Here is a 23,940-nt window from a genome sequence, read left to right as displayed (position 1 = left end):
AAAAGGAAAATGGAATGGAAGGGCTTCTGTTATCTCCCCCTGCCTCATGTGGCAGGTTAATAAACACATTAAAGCCAGTGCACACAGTCATCTCCCCATTTCTATGGGAGTTAGGGGATATACATGTTCTTAAACATATATTTACAAGTCTGTATAGCCTATATTATTTGCTTCCAATGCCTTTTTAAAGATAAAATATATCTTTGCTCACATAGGTTATTTTATTAATTTTCTTCTCTAGATTCTTTCTCACCTACATTCTATCACGAACCCAGATCCACTTCACCTGAAATCTTGTTAGTAGGCATTACAAAAATTCTGCCTGAAGAAGAGGAAAATGGAATGATAAGGACCACCAGAAATATCCCACAGACCAGCCGGGCGTGGTGGCTCACGCCTGTAATCCCAGCACTTTGGGAGTTTGAGGTGGGCGGATCATGAGGTCAGGAGATTGAGACCATCCTGGCTAACACGGTGAAACCCCGTCTCTATGAAAAATACAAAATATTAGCCGGGCATGGTGGCGGGCACCTGTAGTCCCAGCTACTCGGGAGGCTGAGACAGGAGAATGGTGTGAACCCGGGAGGTGGAGCTTGCAGTGAGCTGAGATTGCGCCACTGCACTCCAGCCTGGGCGACAGAGAGAGACCTCGTCTCAAAAAAATAAATAAATAAAAATAAATAAATAAATATCCCACAGACACAAAAGAGCCCATTTTAAAAACTGTAAAAATAGTACAGTCAAATAAGTAAAAGAAAGGGAGAAAATAGGAACAGGATTCAGGTATTTAAGTTTTTTTCCCCAAACCAAAAATCATTTCAGTAGACAAAAAAGTATGTTTAAAGTTATTATGTATGTATGTAATGTATGTATTTATTACAGGGTCTCTGTTGCCCAAGCTGGAGTACAGTGGAGTACAGTGGTGTGATCACAGCTCACTGCAGCCTTGACCTCCTGGGCTCAAGCAATCCTCCCACCTCAGTCTCCTGAGTAGGGGGACTACAGGCATGTGCCACCATGCCTGGCTCATTTTTTAAAATGTTTTTGTAGAGATAGGGTCTTGCCATGTTGCCCAGGCTGGTCTCAAACTCCTGGGCTCAAGCGATCCTCTTGCCTCGGCCTCCCAAAGTGCTGGGATTACAGGTGTAAGCCACTGCGCCTGGCCAAAAGAGCACTTTAAATATTCTACCCAATACATCAAATATGTAAATATTTTTATAGAGAATACTCCAAAAGATAAATATTTTTTAAAGGAAGGTTTAGAATAGTGTGTATAGTATATCTCCATTTGAGAAAAAAATGAAAGAGAAGAAGTATACACACTAGATATTTGTTTTATATGCACAAAGAACATCTCTGGAATAATACACGAGTTACCACCATTGCCTCTGAAGGAGGAATTAGGGCACTGGATTCAAGGATGGGAGAGGGACACCTCACCCACATACTGTACAAACTTTTTAACCATGTGTATGCACTTTTGTCAACAAAGAAGATATTTCTCCCCACTGAACCACTAATAATTCTCGTTCTCATGTGACCTTATAAATACACTTTCAAGAGACTATAAATCCAACATGCTATTTGGAGAATATGTCTCCAATTAATCGAAAAAATTTAAAAACATAAAGATGAGTCAAGTCCAAGTGTTTCTAACCCGTGACTAGTATTTTTTAATCTTGGTGGACTGCCAAAGACCTTAATGCTTCAGAATGCAAATACCATTAAGAAAACAGTAATACCGTCAAGAAACAGACCAGAAGTAAACCTAGGAACCATCTTCTAGTAATAGCAAATATCATCAGAGAGCCAAGCACACTGGTTACACCACAGAATGTAAAGAGGCTGTCTCTCAATTGGCCCCAACTACTCAAATGGGAAAGGAAAGGATATGTATATATTCTGCCTCTTCCTAAGAAATGGTCATTTCTTTCTTCACAATCTAAAATGGGACACAACTCCTGAAAACAAATAGGAACTTTAGTCTATGGCAGCACTGACATTACACCTTTTCTTTGTTTTAGTAACTCATGCCAGCTGTAGCTATTTTTAGGCAAAGAATTATCCAAAACTAGAGACAGACTACAGTGAACTAAAATAAAATTCTATAAGTAACTGTCCAGGGACACAGAACTAGTTGTCCGTTCTATAAAACCTCTATCTATAGCACCTCTTGTGCCTTCCAACACGCTATTTTTCCTCAGGAAGTTTTCTAATAATAACACTTAACTTACAATTTCTATACACACCATAATTTGTAAGTATTACCACACACATCACCCCCCCACCCCCATCTACATCAAAGTCTGTGATGCAGACTATACAGGTTACTTACTCTGTCATGAAGGAAGATAAGAGCCAGCAATATGTCATAGATCCCAGCACAGACCTCTGCAGAAGACAATGTTTCCAAAGCCACTTCCAGGGGCTGTACTCGCTCAGTGACAAGATGAATGCCATCCGCTTCCACAGTACAAGATAAAAATCTTAGCAAACAAGGGTGACGAAGTGTCTTCAAATGCTTTAAAAATGCAAACCAAAGAGTTGAAGTTAATGACCCCAAACCAGATTATAGTTTCATATACATTATGTGGGAAATCAGAAAATGTATACTTGCAGTTAAGGCTCTTTTGAGCTCCCTACCTTCCTCCCTACCCACTAAATTTCACATAAGGCAAAGATCTATGACTTGTTCTGACATCATTCAATTTACTAACATTTAAATGACTCTACAGAAATTTCCAGTTCCATTATGGTAGTGTAAGCCTCAAAAGAGCCCAGATCTCTCAACGATTACTGCTATAAACCGAACGAAGTGCCAGAAACAACTGAAATCCTGACAAGTAAGCAAATGCAAACAGATTATGGAGGGGAGTCAAACCCGAAGAAGCGACACCCATGGGGGTGGTTTGGGGAAATTTTCCCCTTCTCACAGATATGCATGAAGGCAGGCCCCAGTTGCAAAGCAGTGTAACAAAGGTGCTAAAAGTCCAGCAAAAACTTTACCATCTTTCTGGCTGAATGATAGAAAAGAACCAAGGAAGGTGAGTATGAGGAGGGTATCCCAGAGAGGAGAGAGCTGGAGAGATGCCCTGATTTTTCATATACCCACAAATTCTCAGAAGCAAGCATCCACAGGATAGACCCAAACCAACAGAACAAAGTTTTGAGAAACAGACAGATTGCAAATACTATTCACAGGAAGAGTAAGAGGAAGTAGTTCAAAAACATGAGGCCTGAACCTAAATTAGCTGCCTGCTAAATAAAAAACATCAGCATTTTCCAAAAGATTATAACAGAGCAGTTACGTGACATCGCATTCAAAATGTCCAGGATGCAACCCCAAACTACTCAACATACAAAGAACCACAAAAATGTAACACATTCTCAATGGAAAAGACAACCAACAAACACCACTCCAAGGGGCCTCAGATATTAGAATTACCAGAAAGAATTTAAAACAGCTATTATAATCATCGTCCTAGAGATAAAGGAAAAGTTACAAAATAAATAGAAAAATATAAATTTCCAAAAGAAAAATAAAAGATTGAAAATCAAAAATTAATGTATAGACTCATTAACAGAATGAACATGACAGAATAAAGAGTCAGTAAACTTGAAAATATTAACCAATCTGAAGAATAAAAAGTATTTTTAAAAAATGATCAGAGGGGCCAGGTTTGGTGGCTCACACCTGTAATCCCAGCACTTTGGGAGGCCAATGCAGGAGGATCACTTCAGCCCAGGAGTTCAAGACCAGCTGGGCAACACAGTGAAACCCCCGTCTCAAAAAGAAAAATTAAGAAAGAAAAAAAAGAGACCAGAGCCTCAGACACCTGTGACAATAACAAAAGGTCAAATAAATATAGCTTAAGTCCCAAAAAGAGAAAAGAAAAAAATTGGGGCATAAAAAATACAATGGATGAAAATTTAAATTTGGCTAAATACTTAAGTTTACAGACTTAAGAATTTTAGTGAATATAAAACAAGATAAATTTTTTAAAAAGCACACTTAAACATAATACCATCAAACTGCTAAATATCAAAGATAAAAAAATCTTAGAAGCAGCTAAAGGAAACACATTACATGGAGGAGAATGGTGATTTAAACAACTGCAGATTTCTCATCAGGAAAGGTGGAGGGCAAGAAACAATGAGACATGTTTAAAATGCTGAAAGAAAAAACTATCAGCTTGGAATACTGTATCTAAGCAAAAGTAACCTTCAGAGAAAAAGGCAAAATAAAAGCACTTTTGGTGACAAAAAAAAAAAAAAAAAAAAAAAAAAAAAAAAACCAGAATATTTCTTGCCAGAAGACCTGCTATATAAAAAATGCTCATGGAAGTTCTTCAAATGGAAGAAAAAATGATACCAAAGGGAAACTTGGATCTTCAGGAATGAAGGAACAGCATCAGAAACGGTAAATATTACAATAAATATGAAGGCCACTTTTTTTTTTTTTTGAGACGGGGTCTCACTCTATTGCCTAGATTGGAGTGCAGTGGCGCAATCTCAGCTGACTGCAACCTCCGCCTCCTGGGTTCTAGCGATTCTCCTGCCTCAGCCTCCCGAGTAGCTGGGACTACAGGCTTGCACCACCATGCCCAGGTAATTTTTGTATTTTTAGTAGAGACAGGGTTTCACCATCTTGGCCAGGCTGGTCTCAAATTCCTGACCTCGGGCAATCTGCCTGCCTCAGCCTCCCAAACTGTCGGGATTACAGGCGTGAGCCACCGTGCCCAGGTGAAGGCCATGTTTTTACCTCTTCAGTTATTTAATCACTATTTAGAGCAGATATTGTAATACTTCCTGGTGAGGTTTTCAATGTTTGTGAATGAATGTACAATTAATATGTGTGTAACAAAGAACGGTAGGGATGGGAGACTGAAGATACCTACATTACAAGGCTTCTATGTTTTATGTGACATGATACAATATTAACCACAGTAGACTATTTTTTGCCCTATTTATTTTTAATTTTCTTGAATTAAAAAAATTGATAATATGCATATTTTGCGGGAGTACCTGTGATTTTAATACTTTCATAAAATTTGTAAAGATCAAATCAATGTAATTGGGATATCCATCACCTTAAACATTTGTCTTTATGCTAGAAACATTAGAATTATTCTCTTCTAGTTACGTAAAAATATACAATCGATTACTGTAAACTAGTCATCCTACTGACCTATCAAACACTAGATCTTCTATCTTGTATCTTCTAACTGTGTATTTGTACCATTAATCAACCTCTCTTCATCCCCTACAATCCCCTACCCTTCCTGGCCTCTGGTAACCACCAGTCTACTCTCAACTCGTATGAGATCAACTTTTTTACATTCCACATGAGTGAGATCTTGCAGTGTGTGTCTTTCTGTGCCTTATTTACATCACTTAACATAGCAGTCCCCAACCTTTTTGACACCAGGGACCAGTTTCATGAACACAATTTTTTTCATGGACCAGGGGTGGGGGGATTATTTCGGGATGAGACTGTTCTACCTCAATCATCAGGCATTAGTTAGATTGTTGTAAGAAGTGCACAACCTGGATCCCTTGCATACACAGTTCACAATAGGGTTCCTGCTCCTATGAGAATCTAATACTGCTGCTGATCTGACAGGAGACAGAACTCAGATGGTAATGCTCGCGTGTCCACTGCCCACAGCCTCCTGCTGTGCAATCCTGTTCCTAGAGGCCACGAACCAGTACCAGTCTGCGGCCTAGGGGTTGGGGACACCTGACTTAACATAATGTCCTCTAGGTCCTAACATGTTATCGCAAATGATGGGATTTCATTCTTTTTATGGCTAAACAGCATTCCATCGTATATATACACATTTTCCTTATCCATTCATCCACTGATGCACTTAGGTTGATTTCACATTTTGGCTATTGTGAATAATACTGCAATAAATATAAGAGTGCAAATATCTCTTTTTTATATTGATTCCCTTTATTTTGGATACACACCCAGTAGAATTGCTGAATCACTGGGTGGTTCTGCTTTTTTGAGGAACCTCCAGACAGTTTTCTGTAGTGGCTATACTAATTTACATTCTCATCAACAGTATATGAGGGTTCCCCTTTCTCCACATCATCACCAGCATCCATTACTGCCTATCTTTTTGATAAAATCCATTTCAACTGGGATGAGAGGATATCTTTTTTTTTTTTTTTTTTTTTTGACAGAGTCTTGCTCTGTCACCCAGGCTGGAGTGCAGTGGCACGATCTCCACTCACTGCAACCTCCGTCTCCCGGGTTCAAGCAATTCTCTTGCCTCAGCCTCCCGAGTAGCTGGGATTACAGGTGCACACCACCATGCCAGGCTAATTTTTGTATTTTTTTAGTAGAGATGGGGTCTCACCATGTTGGCCAGGCTGGTCTCAAACTCCTGACCATGTGATCCGCCGTCCTCAGCCTTCCAAAGTGCTGGGATTACAGGCGTAAGCCACCACACCTGGCCAAGAGGGTATCTTATCGTGGTTTTGTTGTGCAGTTCTCTAATGATTACTGCTACTATTTTATATACCTGTTGTCCATTTGTGTGCCTTTTGAGAAATGTCTATTCAGATCTTTTGCCCCTTTTAAAACTGGATTATTTTGTGTTTTTTGTTATTGAGTTGTTTGAGCTCCTTTTATATTATGGTTATTAATCCCTTGTCAGGTGGATAGTTTGCAAAACAAGTAGACTATTAAAGACTAGTTAACATATACTAAAATCCCTAGTGCAGACATTAAAAAATATATAAAGAAATATAGCCAAAAAAATCAAGATATATTAAAATGGAACACTAAAAAATATTCAATTAATCCAAAAGAAGGGGGAACAGAAGAAAAAAGAGCGTAAGGGGACAAATAGAAAGCAAACAATAAAATCCAACTACATTAATAATTACATTAATTGTTAATGATCTAAACACTGGAAATAAGAGTAGATTAAATTAGCAATACCCACCTATATGTTGCCTATTAAAGAGACTTTAAAAATAAGGACACAGATGGATTGAAAGTAAATGGATAAAGAAGGATACACTACAAAAATAGTAAGCATTAAGAAAGCAGGAGTGGCTATATTCCTATCAGACAAAATACACTTCAAGACAAAGGGTACAGCCAGAGATAAAAATGGGTATTTCTTAAAGAAAAATAATTTATTAAAAAGACATAATTATGTATGTGTATTTGTATAATAGAGTCTGAAAATACACATGAAGCAAAAATTGGCAAAATTAAAGCGAAAAATGGACAATTCTACAATCACAGCTGGAGACTTAAACGCCCTTCTCTCAATAAAACTAGCCTCTCCCCACAAAATAATAACAAGAAAAACAAAGAAAACATGAATAAGGTCAACTATGTTGATCTAATAACATCAACACTACACTGAACTGCAGAACACACATTCTTTTCAAGTGAACATGAAATAATCACAAAAATAAGACTACATGCTGGGCCATCAAACAATTTTGAATGGATTAGTACCTTACGCTTACCCTGATGCAGGCACATCATAGACCAGAGGTTGGCAAACAGTTTCTGTAAGGGCCAGATAATAAATATCTTGGCTTTAAAGGTCGTAGGGTATCTGTGGCCTCTTCTCTTTTTTTTTTTAAACAGCCCTTTAAAAATGTAAAAACCGGCCAGGCGCAGTGGCTCATGCCTGTAATCCCAGCATTTTGGGAGGCCGAGGCGGGCGGATCACAAGGTCAGAAGATCGAGACCAGCCTGGCTAACACGGTGAAACCCCGTCTCTATTAAAAATACAAAAAAAATTAGCCAGGCGTGGTGGCGGGTGCCTGTGGTCCCAGCTACTTGGAGGCTGAAGCAGGAGAATGGCGTGAACCCGGGAGGCGGAGCTTGCAGTGAGCGAGATCGCACCACTGCACTCCAGCCTGGGCGAGAGAGCAAGATTCCATCTCAAAAAAAAAAAAAAAAAAAAAACCTGTAAAAACCATTTTTAGCTAATCTGGGTGTAAGTTTGCTTACCTCTGCCACAGATCATCAATGAATGTAAAACACATTTACAAAATATTTTAATTTTGTTTATTCTGTTTTCTTACATTTTACCTTTTTATTTATTATTTACTCCCCTTGAAAATGTTTATGCTGGGTGCCGTGGCTTTCCCCTGTAATCCTAGCACTTTGGGAGGCTGAGATGGGTGGATCACTTGGGCCCAGGAGTTCAAGACCGGCTTGGGCAACATGGCGAAACCCCATCTCTACAAAAAACTACAAAAATTAGCTGGGCACAGTGGCACCCACCTGTGGTCCCAGCTACTCAGGAGACTGAGGTCAGAGGATCGCTTGAGCTGGGGACGTTGAGGCTATAATGAGCCATGATCACGTCACGGCACTCCAGCCTTGGTAACAGAGCAAGACCCTGTCTAAATAAATAAAACATTTAAACATCTTTTAAACTTTTATCACAACTCACTGGGTATGGATAACCCAACTTTTAGAAACCCCTACAATGGAATATTCCCGCTTCCTGACCTGTTTTTTTTGTCCTACTTTCTAACCAGACAGTAGACACAGATGAAATGACAAGTATAAAACAATTTTGTGTCTGAACAAGGGAGGTTAAATCTGTGGAGTATCTTCTCTAGATAGTCCTGTACAGCTCTATCAGATCCTGACTTTCCAATCCCCACCCATGCAGCGTATTTTGAAAGTTTTAACATGAGTAACAGGAGATCCACAGTCCAAAATTCCCCCAACACTGAATAATTTTATCATTTATTTACAGCAAAAAGAAACTGCTGGAATGGTGGTTTTCCTTACAAACCATGAATTTCTGAAAGAAATTTCATGATATTAAAGCTCTAGGGTCTACCCTATACAATCACTGAGGAAGCCCTGTAAAGCAATCAGATTGGGAGGAGAGTGATGGAATATTTCATTTGGAAGATAACCCTCAATATATTATCAGGTGCCATTTTCATAAATAAGCAATGAGTACCGAACGTTCCAAACACCTTCTTGGAAGACTATGGGCTAGCATAAGAATCCATACCCTGCATTGGTACAATTTTTGTATCAGATGCCTCAAACTTCTCTATTAAACTACTTCCAGGCAGGGTCATAGGAAAATCTTCTCAGTGGGTTGGTTTCTCCAATTACATTTTTTTTTTTTTTTTTTTTGAGAGAGTCTCGCTATGTCACCCAGGCTGCATTGCAGTGGCACAATCTTGGCTCACTGCAACCTCCGCCTCCCAGGTTCAACTGATTCTCCTGCCTCAGCCTCCCAAGTAGCTGGGACTACAGGCACCCGCTACCACATCCAGCTAATTGTTTTTGTATTTTTAGTAGAGATGGGGTTTCATTATGTTGGCCAGGCTGGTCTTAAACTCCTGACCTTGTGATCCACCCACCTCGGCTTCCCAAAGTGCTGGGATTACAGGTGTAAGCCACAGCGCCCAGCCTCTAATTTCTTTTATTTTCTTATAATAATCTCAAATTTTGCCAACTCTGGGAATAGCTCCAATAAGGTTTATTTATTTATTCTTAGGAAGAAAGTTGTTACCCTCGAGTTAATTTAATAAAAAATAATTAAGAAAATATTGAAGAAAAATTTCTTTAGCAATTACAAACTAATAAATGCAGCAAAGATTCAGATAAACCAAAAATTGTGTTAGCAAGTTGGTTAAATGAGTGCAGTTAACTGGGAATAATTTTTTACAAGTGTTTTTTTTGTTTCATTTTGTTTTGTTTTTGAGATGGAGTTTCGCTCTTGTTACCCAGGCTGGAGTGCAATGGTGTGTTCTCAGCTCACTGCAACCTTCGCCTCTCGGGTTCAAATGATTCATCTGCCTCAGCCTCTCGAATAGCTGGGATTACAGGCGCCCACCACCATGCCTGGCTAATTTTTGTGTTTTTAGTAGAGATGGGGTTTCACCATGTTGGCCAGGCTGGTCTCAAACTCCTGACCTCAGGTGATCCACCTACCTCAGCCTCCTAAAGTGCTTGGCTTACAGGCATGAGCCACCATGCCTGGCCTACAAGTGTGTTTTGAGCTACGGTTTCTGCATAAAATTATGTAGCCTCCCTCATATTTTCATTGAAGAATCATTTCAAGTAATTTTCAAATAAATTTCAAATAATTTTCAAACCAAATCTTTCATGTTCTTTTCTGCTTATTGTTTTACTCTACAATGCCTAGAAATTTTCTTGATCCAAAGTGAGTACTTGTTTAATAAAGAAGGAGAGGAAGAAATGACTCATTGCATGTTTCTGAACAAGGCACTTAACTTAGCAAGAACCTTATTTGTCACTCTCCTTTGGTACATTCAATATTAAGCATAAATTATGCGTATAGACTCACAGGAAAGGCTAGCACTTCAGAATCAAATAGGACATTTTTTGATTCAAGCCTCTGCTGCTCTAAAGAACAGCAACAAGACATACTTGCTAATGGTAACTAGGATATTTTTCAATGAACATCAGTTGAGCAAATAAATGGCTCTTGCCCTAGTAGAGGAAGATGACTATTTTTGAATGACTGTGTCTTGAAAGCACTTTCCCCAAAGTTATTGAATACCTATTACATCCCATTTACTGTCCTAGGTGATGGTCTCTGAAAGAGGGTTCTGGGTAAGGACCTTTATTGTTAAATATGAATAGTATTATATAATTTATCAATGATGACATTTTTCTACACCCAATCAGGGATCTTAAGTATGAGATTCTATCCCTAAATACAAATGATTCCCATTTATCAGGAATCAGTTATGATTCAGCTATCCAGAGAATTCATTCAAGCCTCAGAGGCTTAACTTTTTATTGTTGTTCTGCCTCTGATTCGCTGTTTCACTTTGAGAACTATGCAAAGTTAACTGACACGGCATTACAGCCCAAATCCACCTGCAGGCTTTTAGATGGGACAAAGCCATAATTTCATGCTGTTAAATATGTTAAGTAAACAAAATAACCAAGATGCCTAGAGAACAAAGATCTTCAGGGATAAATATTATTCCTTTTTCTCTGAAGATGTAAATCTAAGACAAAATACAGATACTTTTTTTTTTTTTTTTGTAAATGTCCACTATCTGAAGGTTAGATCATAAACTAACAATAAAATGCAGAAAGAGAAAGGAATAAAAATTCCATTCTGTAGAGCTTGCATTTGAGGTACTGATAAAACTTTTAGGTGGAAATGTTCAACAGGTAAGTGAAAATACAGATCTGGAGCTCAGACTAGAGATTTCGGCAGATAATTAGTTTAGAATGGCAGGTTGCATGGTTATTAACATTCAAGGAAAAAGGAGAGCGTGAAGTCTGAAAGGTGTGGTGGGGAGCAAGTAGCTGGCCATCCATCTGGTGGGTCCATCATACCTGAGGCATGGGGGATACTTCTGAAGTTCTTCTGAGTGGATAGTGCCCAGGAGCCACGTAAGAGCACTGGATTCTGATTACGAAGGGCAAAAAATAATTTCTTAAAAAGTCAACCATGGGCCAGGTGCGGTGGTTCACGCCTGTAATCCCAGCACTTTGAGAGGCTGAGGAAGGTGGATCACGAGGTCGAGAGATCAAGACTATCCTGGCCAACATGGTGAAACCCCACCTCTACTAAAAATACAAAAATTAGCTGGGTGTGTCGGCGTGTGCCTGTAATCCCAGCTACTTGGGATGCTGAGGCAGGAGAATCACTTGAACCCGGGAGGCAGAGGTTGCAGCGAGCCAAGATCGAACCACTGCACTCTAGCCTGGGAAACAGAGCGAGATTCCATCTCAAAAAAAAAAAAAAAAAAAAAAAAAACGTCAGTATGAGAGAGGAGAACAGCTTTCTCCAACTAGAATGCAAGCTCTTTTGGGCATAGCCATCATCTCTTCCATTTCTTGTTATGCCCACACAATGTGCATTCTTAAATACGCTGACTAACCCTTCCACAACAGCCCAAATTCATTATGGAGAAAAGCATAATGACTCCAACAATACTAAATAGAGCACTTATATAGCATCTATATACCACTCTTAGAGTCCAGTGTGATTCCTGGCAAAAAGACACTCAAGAATCATTTTTATAAGCTTTTATAAGCTTACCACAAAGCCCTAACTAAACAGTTAGATTACAGCAAACTATAGCAACCAAATTCGGGCTTAGAATTTATCATTGTTTATAGGCTTACATATATGAGTCATCATCATCAGTTAGCAAATTATACTGTTAATTGTAGCTGATGAATTCAATATAAAATGAGATGGTCAGATAGAACGAAGTATTTCTCATATTATTTTGTAGCCAGAGCTTATACCTGCATTTCATCTTGGTGTACTATGATTGTTGTTTTTTACTTGTAACAGTGAAGAAAGTGTATATTGTTATCCAATAACATCTGCCACAGAAAACACTATATATCTGCTTGAAATAATTGTTAAAACTACCAAAGGTGTGACCAACAACCCAAACTCTAGAGAAAGTGAGGCAAGCTAAATATATTGTTTTAGTATTTCAGATAGCTAGGACATCAAATTCCTAAAATCTAGCACATCGAATGCCATACATTTCTCAAGTACTATGACCTAGTTTTTTAAGATTATGAGAAACATTCTGAGAATCTAAAGTTATCACTTTGTTGCAATTTCAAATTTCCCAAATTCATATGAGATTTTCAAAGCCACAGAATGGCTTAACAAGAAACAAAGATGAACTATGTGCAAAGACTCAAACATGGCTTAAAAGGATATCTATGAATATTAAGGGGGAATAAGTCTTCCCTCTCAAGCTTCGCAATTCCTCCAGCACAGAAGTCCTCAAAAATGGAGAGTGGTCTTGGTGTTTTCTTCCTTTAAAAACTCAATCTAGGTTATTCAGTTTTCTTGGTATGTGTACCACAAAGGGTAACACGGTTTTTAAAAAATCTTATAAAGAAAAAAATACTAAGAAAGATAAGTCTCTAGTACCTTGCTTATAATAGTTTATTAAAAAAAATGCACAATCTTATTAGATGAAAATAACAGGAGATGAAATATATATTAGATGGAAATAACGTTAACTGTAAGAACAAGAAAGTGAAGTAAGGCATTTTGTCTTTTGTAAAATCACAATAAAAAATTCTTAACAATACCTAGATGATGTAAAAAAAGAGTCAAAAATGTGGTTCTACCAAAAAGCAAAATTACCCAGCAAGAAAACAGCCAGCTATACTTTTTACCACAACGCATTACTAGGAAATGCATCTCGAGAGAACCGTTACACATCTTTTTCTTTAGGAACCATCTTATAACAATTTCATGCTTGATCAAAAATACAACATCAAATAAATAACTGTTGTGAAGACCAAAATTCCATTACTAATATAATCCTTTATCATCATTTTAAAAAGTAAAAACAATTTAGAGTCCTATGAAATAGATATCAATGTTCCATACCTGTTGATATTACTAAGGGACTCAAGGTAATAGAGATTATAGTTCTAACAAAATCAAGATATCAAGTTCAACCTGAAAATAGCATGCCTACCAGAATAAACACTGGAGAATTAATTTACTAATACAACTACATTTCCCTTTTTAGAAGATAGCTGAATGGCTAAATTTCCAAAGTGCTAGCTATCCAAAGAAGCATCAACTAATGCCTTCATTTTCCCTAATTCAAAAAGACACTTGGGTTTATTTTATTGACTTATATTCCACAGTACAATCATTTTTTCTGATAAGAGGCCAGGGTCTCCTGAGTGTGTCAGACAGCATGCTAATGCACCCTCTGCCTGGAGCAACAATTATAAGGCATGAACTATAAGGATCTTTTCCCTAAGGAGGAAGCTGAAGCCTCCAGAATGTTGTCAATAGTTAACTGCATTTTGCTAGACGAGATTAACTCCTTATATCGCTCCTTATATCTTATATTAGCTATATAAAAATGTCTCCCTAACTTTCTCACCAGAAAAATAAAATATGATGATAAAAGCCATTGTACTGACTTTTATGATGTTTTTTGGCTACAGGTATGGTACCTGACCATGTCATGCAAATGGAAGATAGGCCCATGAAGTAAGAGCAATGTTTTGAAAGGACATAAATAAAATACTGGTCCTTATGATCTTACCTCCTTTGAACTTTACTAATTTCATATATTTTTTTTTTAAAGAAAACAAGATAGTAAAAAGTACTAACTATTAAGTCGTCACCTATTATGGTACCTTGGCAGCTTTATTAACCTTGTCTTCATTTTCTCTCTTATACACAAAAACTGAAGCAAATTTGCCATCTTGCAGTACAGCAGGATAAACAGCAAGTCCAGAGGGTAAGGTAAATGGTGGTTCTTTCAGTGTATAGCTCTTTAAAGCACTGTTCTCTGATCCCATCCCTTATGCAGTGAGGCAGTACTGCCACTCTTCCTCAAAGCCAAGCAGATCTAAAAGAAAATAGAAAACAATTTCAAACATTAAATCCCTATCTGCAACATCAACAAGAGATATCCAGACATAGCCACCCCAAACTACTAGTTTCTTCAATCCTCATAACTAGGACATTTGACGGTAAAAATGGTAAATGCTCTGCAAGTTACCAGCAATGGTTGTTAATTAACAACTAACAACTCTAGAGAAAATGCACATTACTAGTCACATGTAGTTACTGTCCCTCCCCAAACTCCACTACATACAAACTTTCAGAGTGGAAAGGCAATCAAAAATAGAATAAGGTAATTCATACTTCCCAACTCACTTGAATATCCTCACTCACAAAGGAAAATGTTGTAAAACTTTATTATTCAAAAACAATAAAACTTCTGTATGTAGAAAATAACTTAAAATTATAAAGGAAACAATACAAATTAGAGAATACTTATAATAATGAGGAAAATCATTGTTTTAATGTTAATATGTTGAAAACCATTGTTAATATGATGAAAAACATATTAACAAATGAAGAGCTCATATAAACCAAGTAAAACACTAAAACACCAGTACAATAATGGGAAAGAAAACAGACAACTCACTGAAGAAACACAAATGACAATAAACATAAGAAAAAGTATGATCGCACTACCCTTCAAAGCTATCCCAAGTAAAAAGGAGAAACCGCAAAACTGAATCTCAAATAATCTCAAATGCTAAAAAAAAAAAAAGCCCACACATACACAGAATTCAAATGCAACTATGACAAAATACTTCAGTGCTTGCCTAGCGAAGGCGCACAGTTAGAGGGACCAAGGGAGAGGAAAGGATTATCATGATGTATGAGGAACTTTTAGGAGGATGGATATATTCATTATCTTGATTATGATGATGATAATGGGTGATTATAAATGTCAAAAAATAAAACTGTACACTTTTTTCATTCATTCTGTATCAATTACACCTCAAAGTTGTTTTGAAAAGAAATATATGTATACATACACACAGACTTGAAAAATATATGCTGAAGTATTAACAGAGGTTTCCAGTGGAAGGTCAGATTATAGGTAATTTTATACACACACTTGCCTGCACCTTCCAAACCTTCTACAATACGAACAGCTTTCTTGACAACAGGGATACAAACTCACAGGGTGACAACAGGTGATGTGCAGTGCCCCAGCAGTCCTGGCAGCTTGGCAGAGGGACCTACTGTGAGTGCATGGGACCTACTGTGAGAGGCTTGCATTCTGAAGACAGTGGCTATCACAGAGTTCCAACCAGGACTGCAGTTTCAGAACTGTCAGATCATGCCACTTATCGTGAGGAACCAAGAGCCTGACTAGTTTTGTGGAAATCTCCACATTTTTCAATGTTGAATCAAATGTTTTCTAAACCTATATAGGCCAAACAACGTATGTCTGAAACGTATGTCTGTGGCAGTCAGTTTTCAGTGGTGGCTTTACCATAATATAAAAATTAGAAAATAGAGTTCTTACTAACTCTGGCAATGTAGAAAGCAAACTGCTACAAATACGGCCAATGATTCTATGTAGGCCTTTAAAAATTTGTTTAAAATCTGTATTCTTTGGACAAATATAAACTCAATAATCATTACACATTGACCCCCTACTTGGAATTTTTCCCCACTTCGGTGAAATTCCATACAACACCTTCTACACTGGGTATGTAATGCTGCTCAAAACACATGCCTAGAACAAAATTTAAAATGCCTACTGATCCACAACCATCGTTATATAAGAAACACGTGTATAAAGCCTAAAGCTATCTAAAATTGAAGCTTTTCAAAATCTAAAAATGTTGCTGAGAATAAGAACTAAATCTGCTTTGTAACAAATTCACTGAATTCCTACCTACCTGGCAATGTATCTTTCTTAAAAATGACAGAGAAGCAAAAAACAGTACTAAAAGAAATGCCAAGTATGGCAACTATGGTAACATTCACCTTTCTACTGGGACTACAAATAAAAAGTTTATGTGGGACCATGGGTAAAAGCAACAATGCTAATCCCTCTATTCTGGAGATGGAGTGCTGGCCAGATTGTTACAACCTCCTGCTGAGTAGGGAGGATCATGCTTAGCACTTGATATTGCCACCTCTTCTTGGGCACAGTTAATGTTGTCAGGTACCTATCCTGGGCCAAAGGGCGGTCAATTCACAAATTAGCCATCAATTTCACGGCCTGAGTGAAGAGATAAACTGGCCAGATCATTGTCTCCCCCAGGAATTTGAACTAAGAACAATTTTTGCCTATTAGAAGCATAGCCAAAGGTAGAAGGATGCTATGAGGTGGAGTTGGAGCTATGGCAAACCAAAGCCACATGAAGTCAGAAACTTTCCAAACAGAGGAAGTCAGTTGGTAGTAAAATTTAAGAAAGCAAACACTGGGACCGTAGCTTAGTCATACTTAGGGGGCACATTACTACTATCCATCTCAAGACTACCAGAAACCCAGCCTCAAATCCAATTCCATCCAGATACCCTAACATCCCATTGACACCCTTACAACCAGCCCCCTTTTCCTCAGGTAACCTGAATGGGTCTATGCTCTTTGAAACTAATTGCCATTTCATAGGCAGAAAGCTCTACTTGGTCTCCAACTCCTGCCTGAAAAGCCAGTCAGACTGGAAGAGTGAGTTATGGAAGTGTTACTCTGAAAGTATCTGAAGCTAGTCTGACCTTCTCTCTCTTACCCACAAAACATAGTTTTCCAAAATCAACACACAATAAGAGAAAAGCAGAGAATAAGGGACTGTATGTAAATGAATATCTTCTTGGCAGGAAATCATGCTGTTTATTTAGTGTTAATATTAATCCTCACGGGAGATAAGACTGCCACCAGGATTCAGGATCAGTGCTCTGGCTAGATGAATGGCAGTCACCAGAGGCGGGAGAAAGGAACATTTAATTTACTTAGCTATTTCTAAATAGCAAAATACTTCCTTGTGAGAATATTGGCCTTGCAATAGCTATTAACCTTAGATTTTATATGAATTCCATTATAAATTAACAAAGTTATAAAAGCATTAGGAAGTAGTTAAAATTCATTTTTCTTACTGTATTTTAGGTCTAAGACTTAAAAAAAATCACTTAAAAATTAAAAAGGGATGACTCAATTTCTTGAGAGAACTAGAAAGGATGCCATTTTCTTGTTTTGAAAGCATGTTAACTTTGACAGAAGTCCACTGATACCATCAGTGTAATACTGAAAGTGGTAGGATTATATTGTATGTTCCCAGTGCAAACTTTATTGGGGGAAAATTAAAAAGGTGTGCTGATTATTGCAATTTGAGAATGTTTTGAAGCAGTAATTCTTCACACTAATGTATCTAAAGAAGCACAAATACTGTTATATGAACAAGTTTTTTTGTTTGTTTGTTTTTTGTTTTAAATAGAGATATGGTCTTTTTCTGTTGTTGCTGGCCTGGAGTGCATTGGCGCTATCCTACCTCACTGTAACCTGGAATTCCTGGGCTCAAGCTACTCGCCCTCCCCAGCCTCCCTAGTTGCTGAGATTACAGACATGTGCCACCATGCCTGCCAGTGCTTTAAAAATAATTCAGCTAAAATTGATTTATTGAAATGTAAGAAAAACACTTGGCCTTCCAAAATGCTTTCCTGTTGTTTTGAGGAGGGGAAAAACACAAAATCTTGCTCGTTAGCTTTGAAATTAAAGTTACAAGAAGGTAGAAAAGGATATCCTAGTATCACATAACAGGTATTTTGTAGCACTTAGCATCTCCACTCTATAATGCTGAGTTGACAGTCTCTGACTTGAATATGCATCAGAGTCTTCCCTTTAATAATGTCCCTCCACTCTTTTGCCTACTTGGGCAGCACATGAAATTTCGGGACTGCTTGTAGATTAAGAAAACCCTTGTCCAGGTCAAAGGGCGACTCATACACTCAACTAAGAAACCCGTGTGCTCTAGGGAAATGTTTCTACCAAATATTTTCTTTTCCCAGCAATTAATCGAAACTACCTTGGTGCTAGCTCCCTTAGCCTGAAAGTTCCAAAGATAATGGCTTGCACTGTGAGTATTAAGGATGCACTGTACTGGCCGATATTCTGGTATCCAGCGGTAACATTACTCCGGCCCTTCGCTTTCGTCTGTTTCAGATATATATTCCCTCTATGGAACTCAGTCCAGCATTGCTAGCTGACAAGCAATACACAATTAAGTCTTTATGGACCAAAATAATTACGATTTCAGCTCAAGATACTACATTTTATAAGGACATGGGTCCTTAAAAACAGCAGTAACAGTGACTCCCAAAATTCGAGACCTGACTCCGAGAATTTCACATGGATTCCTGAATATGCCCTTCCGAGAAATGTTTCATCTTTATTCTAAACAGAAAGCACTATGCCAAGACAGGAGCCAGCTGGGCCTTGGGGGACCGGGCACTGGTCTTGGATCAAGAATGAGGCCGCCTTCCCGAGGGCAGGCGCGCCCCCAGGATCCCCCCGGGCTCGGGCACTGCCGCCCCGGGACAGTGACCCGCCCAGCCGAGCACCCTCACCCTGCTTGCCGCGACCCCGCGGGGTCACTGAAGGGGCAGGGCGCCGCTCTCGCTTCGCTGGCCCCTCACCTTTCACACCTCCCTGCGAGGACCGACTCCGCGGCTGCCTTGGAGAGCTCTGGCCGCGGGCGCCTCACCCGTCGGGGGTCGCCCGCGAAGCGCAGATTACAGGGCGCCCCACAATCAGCAAGGGGAGGCTGCTCAACAGGCCGCCGGCGCCGCGCCGCGCTCGCTCCCGCGAGGGCCCCAGAGCGCAAACCCGCGAGCGGGGCGCGCGCCCACCACCTCCTCCCCGCCCGGCCCCTTCCCCCACGGCGCAGTCCTGCAAGGACTGGGGGCGCAGCGCAGGGCTCCCTGTTACCTGCAGGAGGGCGGCGGGGGAGGAGGCCGAGGGTCTTGGCTCTGGTACCCTGTTGGCCCCCCTGTTGACACCAACCACCCCTGCCTGCCTGTAAGGCTGTGGCCACTACACCCACAATCTTCTGGGGTCCGGGTTTCTCCCACACCATAGAGACGGGTCCGGAAACGGGACAGAAGGCCCACCTTCCTCCTTCCGACGCCACCAATGAGGCCAACTAACCAGGAACCGAGGTAGAGCGGCCGCACAGGTGAGTCTCAGGCCGGTGCCATCTTAAGTGTGGGCGCCGCGACGACACCGTTTCACTCACTGCCCCAGTGATCTAGTTAGTCCACGAAGATGCCCCCTTTCTAGACGTTTGGGTCGAATGCTCAAGTTTGTCTTGACTTGAATTTTTAGGCTTTTAACAGCACAGTTTTAATTTCATTTCCGCCCAAATCCAAAATGGCTGCTGGTCACTTGTAACAAATAGTAGAGGTGCAGGGCGGAGAAAAGGAGTACGGGAATTAGCGAGGACTTTCAGGAGAGTGACGTCACTGAACCTGTAGCTTTGATTGGCTGCGCTGCGAGGGCGGAGTCGTGCAGAGCCGCTGCTGGCGCAGGTCGTGGTTATCTCGCCTAATCTTTGAGAGGGATGGTCCTGAATCACATTTCATTTAGCAAAAAGTAATATTTGAAAATTTTAATATTAATGCAGTAGTTTTGCCCCCTCCATGCTTTCTGCAGTGTCACTTACCTGTGGTCAAACCTTGGTTCAGAAATGTTAAATGGAAAACTCCAGAAATAAACAATTGTGAAGTTTCAAACGGCCTGCGTTCTGAGTAGCCCGATTAAATCTCGGGCCATCCACTCTGTCCCACCCTGGACGCGAATCATCTCTTTGTCGCAGGTAGCCCCGCTGTGTACAGTATCCACCCATTACCCACTCAGTAGCGGCTTTGGTTAACAGATGCACCCATAGTATAGCAGAGATAATGAGAGAGAACACCTGCTTATGTTCAGGTAACCCTTATTTTACTTAATAATGGCCGCAAAGCACAGGAATTGTGGTGCTGACAATTTAGATATGCCAAGGAGAAGCCGTAAAGTGCTTCCTTTAAATGAAAAGGTGAAAGCTCTGGACTTAAGAAAAAGAGTCATATGCTGAGGTTGCCAAAATCTGTGATAAGAACAAATTATCCATGAAATTGTGAAGAAGGAAAAAGATTCGTGCTAGTTAACTAAGCACCTATCATGCACTGTGGCTGTAACTTTTGTAGTTGGAGGTGCAATAGCAAAAGACGGAAAAGGCATTACATTTGTGGGTGGGAGACGTGAACAGAAAACGTATTTCAGCTGACCGCAGTATGTTTTGCCAGAAAGTGTTGAGCCTATAGGAAGACTTCAGAAAGGGATCCGCTGAAATTAGGCACACCAAGCTATTTACTGCAAGTAAGGGATGGCTACACAGATTCAGGAATAGGTTTGGACTGAAAAACATAAAAATAACTGGAGAGGCCACATCTGCTGATGAAGAAGCTGCCACATGTCTGGCAGGGTTGAAGAAATTGATTAAGGAGAAAGGCTTCCAGGAGATTGATGGAGAAGTTAGGAAAATCATTCAGGTAGCAATGAAACTGCCTTTGCAAAATTATGACTAAGACAGTGAAAGAGATCCAATTTAACCAACTCCATCTTGTCCTCAACCTCCATGCTATCCTTGTTCATTCATGGGCATAGGCTGAACTAACTTTGGAAGGAAATTAGTTTATAATTTACAGTTTAAAACAAAAACAATAAAAGCCCTTTCCCAAAACCAACCTCCTTCTTGCCTGGGGTCTAGACTAGCAACATTAGCCACAAGATTAGAAATTATGATTTGGGAGTCATGCAGCTGGAGGTCACAAGATTCTGACCCTCCCTAAACTGCTCCTGAGATCAGTGTTTGAGATGTTTTGCAGACCCTGCATTTGATGGATCAGCTGGCACTACCCAGATGATAAACTGGCCCATCTGATCTTGTGACCCCCACCCAGGAACTGACTCAGTTCAAGAAGACAGTGATGCCCCATAATTTCATCTCGGACCCAACCTATCAGCACTCCCTGACTTACTGCCCCTCCCCACCCACCAAATTGTCCTTAAAAACTCGACTGCTGGAGAAGACTGATTTGAGTAATAATAAAACTCTGGCCCCCCACACAGCCAGCTTTCTCTATTGCAATTCCCCTGTCTTGATAAATTGGCTCTATCTAGGCAGCCGGCAAGGTGAACCTACTGGGCGGTTACAGCAAGACAAGTTGGTGAAAGAGGATTTGTCAATATGCTTGATGAAGAGGTGGGAGAACATATCAAAGGCCTCACTATCCATTCTGAGGACAGGTTTAACCTTCTCAAACTAGAAGCAGGGCTTTGTCACCCTGGACAGTCTCTAGTTCTCTGCCTCCTCCCACTTCCTCTATGTGGTCAGTCCAGACATCTGCCTTGTATGACCACCTCTGGTGACCACCTCCCTATCGAACCATCAGGTACAAGCTACTTGCTTCATCCCCTTGACCCCAATACCCCACATATACTTTGCAGATATGCCTCAGTGACCACCTCTTAGTCACAGTGGGACTAAGATGTTGGACCCAGGACCACAGTGAAGGCTTTGGCCCACGGGTCCCTCTGTCTCGTCCCCCTCCTACTGGTTGAGCATGTGTGTCCCCCTTCTCATTGGCCCTGTGAGGCATGCTGTCCTCTTCTTATGGATCTGTAAGTAATGAAACTGCTTCTATTATTTCACATGTTTTGTTCACCTCCTCTGTGTCTCAGAGCTATACACCCACACCTGACTTGTTTCCTGGTTAGGGCTCTCCTAGAGAGTGGCTGTCTTGGTTGGAATAAACCAGACATGGGGCAGACAAGAGCCACAAATGTGCCTGCTAATATAAACAAGCTTCCTGTGAGAGGGACCTCCCATCATGGGTCAGACACCTAGGATTTAGGCCGTCTGCCAGGATAAAGAAGTATTCCATGGAAGGCACACTGTAAATATCCAAACCCCATCACGGAAGAGCTAACGTTTATAACCACTCCCAGAGAGAGACCTCAAGACTGAGTTAGAAAAGAAATACAACACATAGACCCTAGGTTTACTAGCTCCAACATCCATTCCCACTCCTCGCCCCCTTCTCCGTTGTTCACCTTCGATAAAGAAGTTAAGAAATAAAAAAAGATCACTTTCTGAGCCTACTTTCCTGCTAGGGTGGTCACAAGTTCTGGCCAGTGAGACATAGCAGAAGTTGGGAGGAAGACAGACGGTGGATTAGGAAAGGTTTTTCCTCCCTGTTAAAGGAAATGGCTGTGGGTGTAACAGCAGCTGCCACCCAAGCACCAGGAGACAGCGGGAGAACATGCTGAGGATGTAGATTTGAAAGACAGAAGGATTCTCTTGCCTTTCACACTATCCCTCGAGAGTTCATAACTATGTTTTTCTTCCTTTTACAGGAGGAGTACAGATGAGTCCCTTCAACCAGTACATGAAATCTTCTACAGTCAACACAGCTACTTGCTGGCCCACCCTCTTCCCAGTGTCCTCACCTCTGAGTCTTTGCTGGCCTTCCCACCCTGTTCCTTGCTCCCTAATCTTATGTCCAGATGTGCTGAGCTCCAGGGTATCCTCTATAATCATTCATCAGCCTAGAGGACTCTGTATTTCCTTTCATTTCCCCAAGGTAAACCCACTCCTCCAAATATCAATGAGAAAGGAATATTTTGCAGTGAATGGAGTAGGAGAGAGATGGGAGGGAGTTTGACACTCAATGCTTCCCCTCTTCACTATTCATTTACTCACCTATTTGCTCTTGATGTCATTCAGGTCTCTGAACAAATGTCACCTGTTCAGACTCTTAAAGATTTGGGGCATTGAAGTCACAGGCTAACTTGTATATTTTTGTCCAACAAAGATGCAAATCTTTCTGTCCAATGGAAAAGATAACCCCAAAGTTTATTCTTATTGCACTAGAGAGCATTTCTAATTTTAAAATCTAATCTAGTAATCTTACTATATTTCTTTATAAAATTGCTTGTAAGTATGTGGCTACACAAATGCTCTTTGAACAGTCTTAATGTCTTTTTAGTTTCCTCATTAACTAATGTGTTCATTTTATATTTGCATGAGAGTTATAATTATATTTTGAAAATTCTACTTGAATGCAATTTATCAGAGACAGCTCCCCTGAAAACACTGTCTAAAACAGCACATTACCTGCCTCTTCCTGTCTTTTGACTTTGCCTTATTTTCCTTAACACCAATGCACATATTTGTTTGTTCAGCATCTCTGTCCCACAGCTAGAACATCAGCTCCCTGAAAACAGGGCTTCCTTCCTTCATTTCTTTCTTTCCTGCCATATTTCTAGCACATAACACAGTGCCTAGAACATACTAGATACTCGGTAAATATTAAACACACAAATGAATTTACTGAGAGCACACTGCATGTCCCAGGCACCCTCCCTACATCTCTCTGCCTCCCAGCCCTTACCCCACAGAGCCCTCTATAGCTCTGGTTCCAGTTCTGAGTCCCCTGGAGCTGTCTTCTGAGCTCATTCTGCCTTTCTTATGCATAGAAATCTTGTATTCCCTCACTGATTCCTCAGTCCTCATTTTAAATATGTCTAAGGCCAGGAAAGAAAAGAATCTCCAACAACTTGAATCCTCTGTCCTTAGAA

General features: G+C 40.1%; 1 protein-coding gene across 2 annotated transcripts in view; it reads right to left on the bottom strand.

Moving 5' to 3' along the window:
* Positions 1-19,401, bottom strand: part of SCYL3 (SCY1 like pseudokinase 3) — a 45,087-nt gene extending 25,686 nt beyond the window's left edge. For both annotated transcript variants that reach the window (XM_032161037.2, XM_032161034.2), the window contains exons 1-3: positions 19,249-19,401; positions 14,144-14,358; positions 2,336-2,521 (exon numbers count right to left, since the gene is read on the bottom strand). In XM_032161037.2, the coding sequence (XP_032016928.1) occupies positions 2,336-2,521; positions 14,144-14,308 (351 nt within the window). In that variant the 5' untranslated portion in view covers positions 14,309-14,358; positions 19,249-19,401. The remainder of the gene's footprint in view (positions 1-2,335; positions 2,522-14,143; positions 14,359-19,248) is intronic.
* Between the last annotated feature and the right edge of the window lie 4,539 nt (positions 19,402-23,940).

Source organism: Hylobates moloch, unplaced genomic scaffold, assembly GCF_009828535.3.
Source record: "Hylobates moloch isolate HMO894 unplaced genomic scaffold, HMol_V3 SCAFFOLD_8, whole genome shotgun sequence".
Taxonomy (NCBI): Eukaryota; Metazoa; Chordata; class Mammalia; order Primates; family Hylobatidae; genus Hylobates; species Hylobates moloch.
This window is presented reverse-complemented; position numbering and strand designations above follow the sequence as displayed.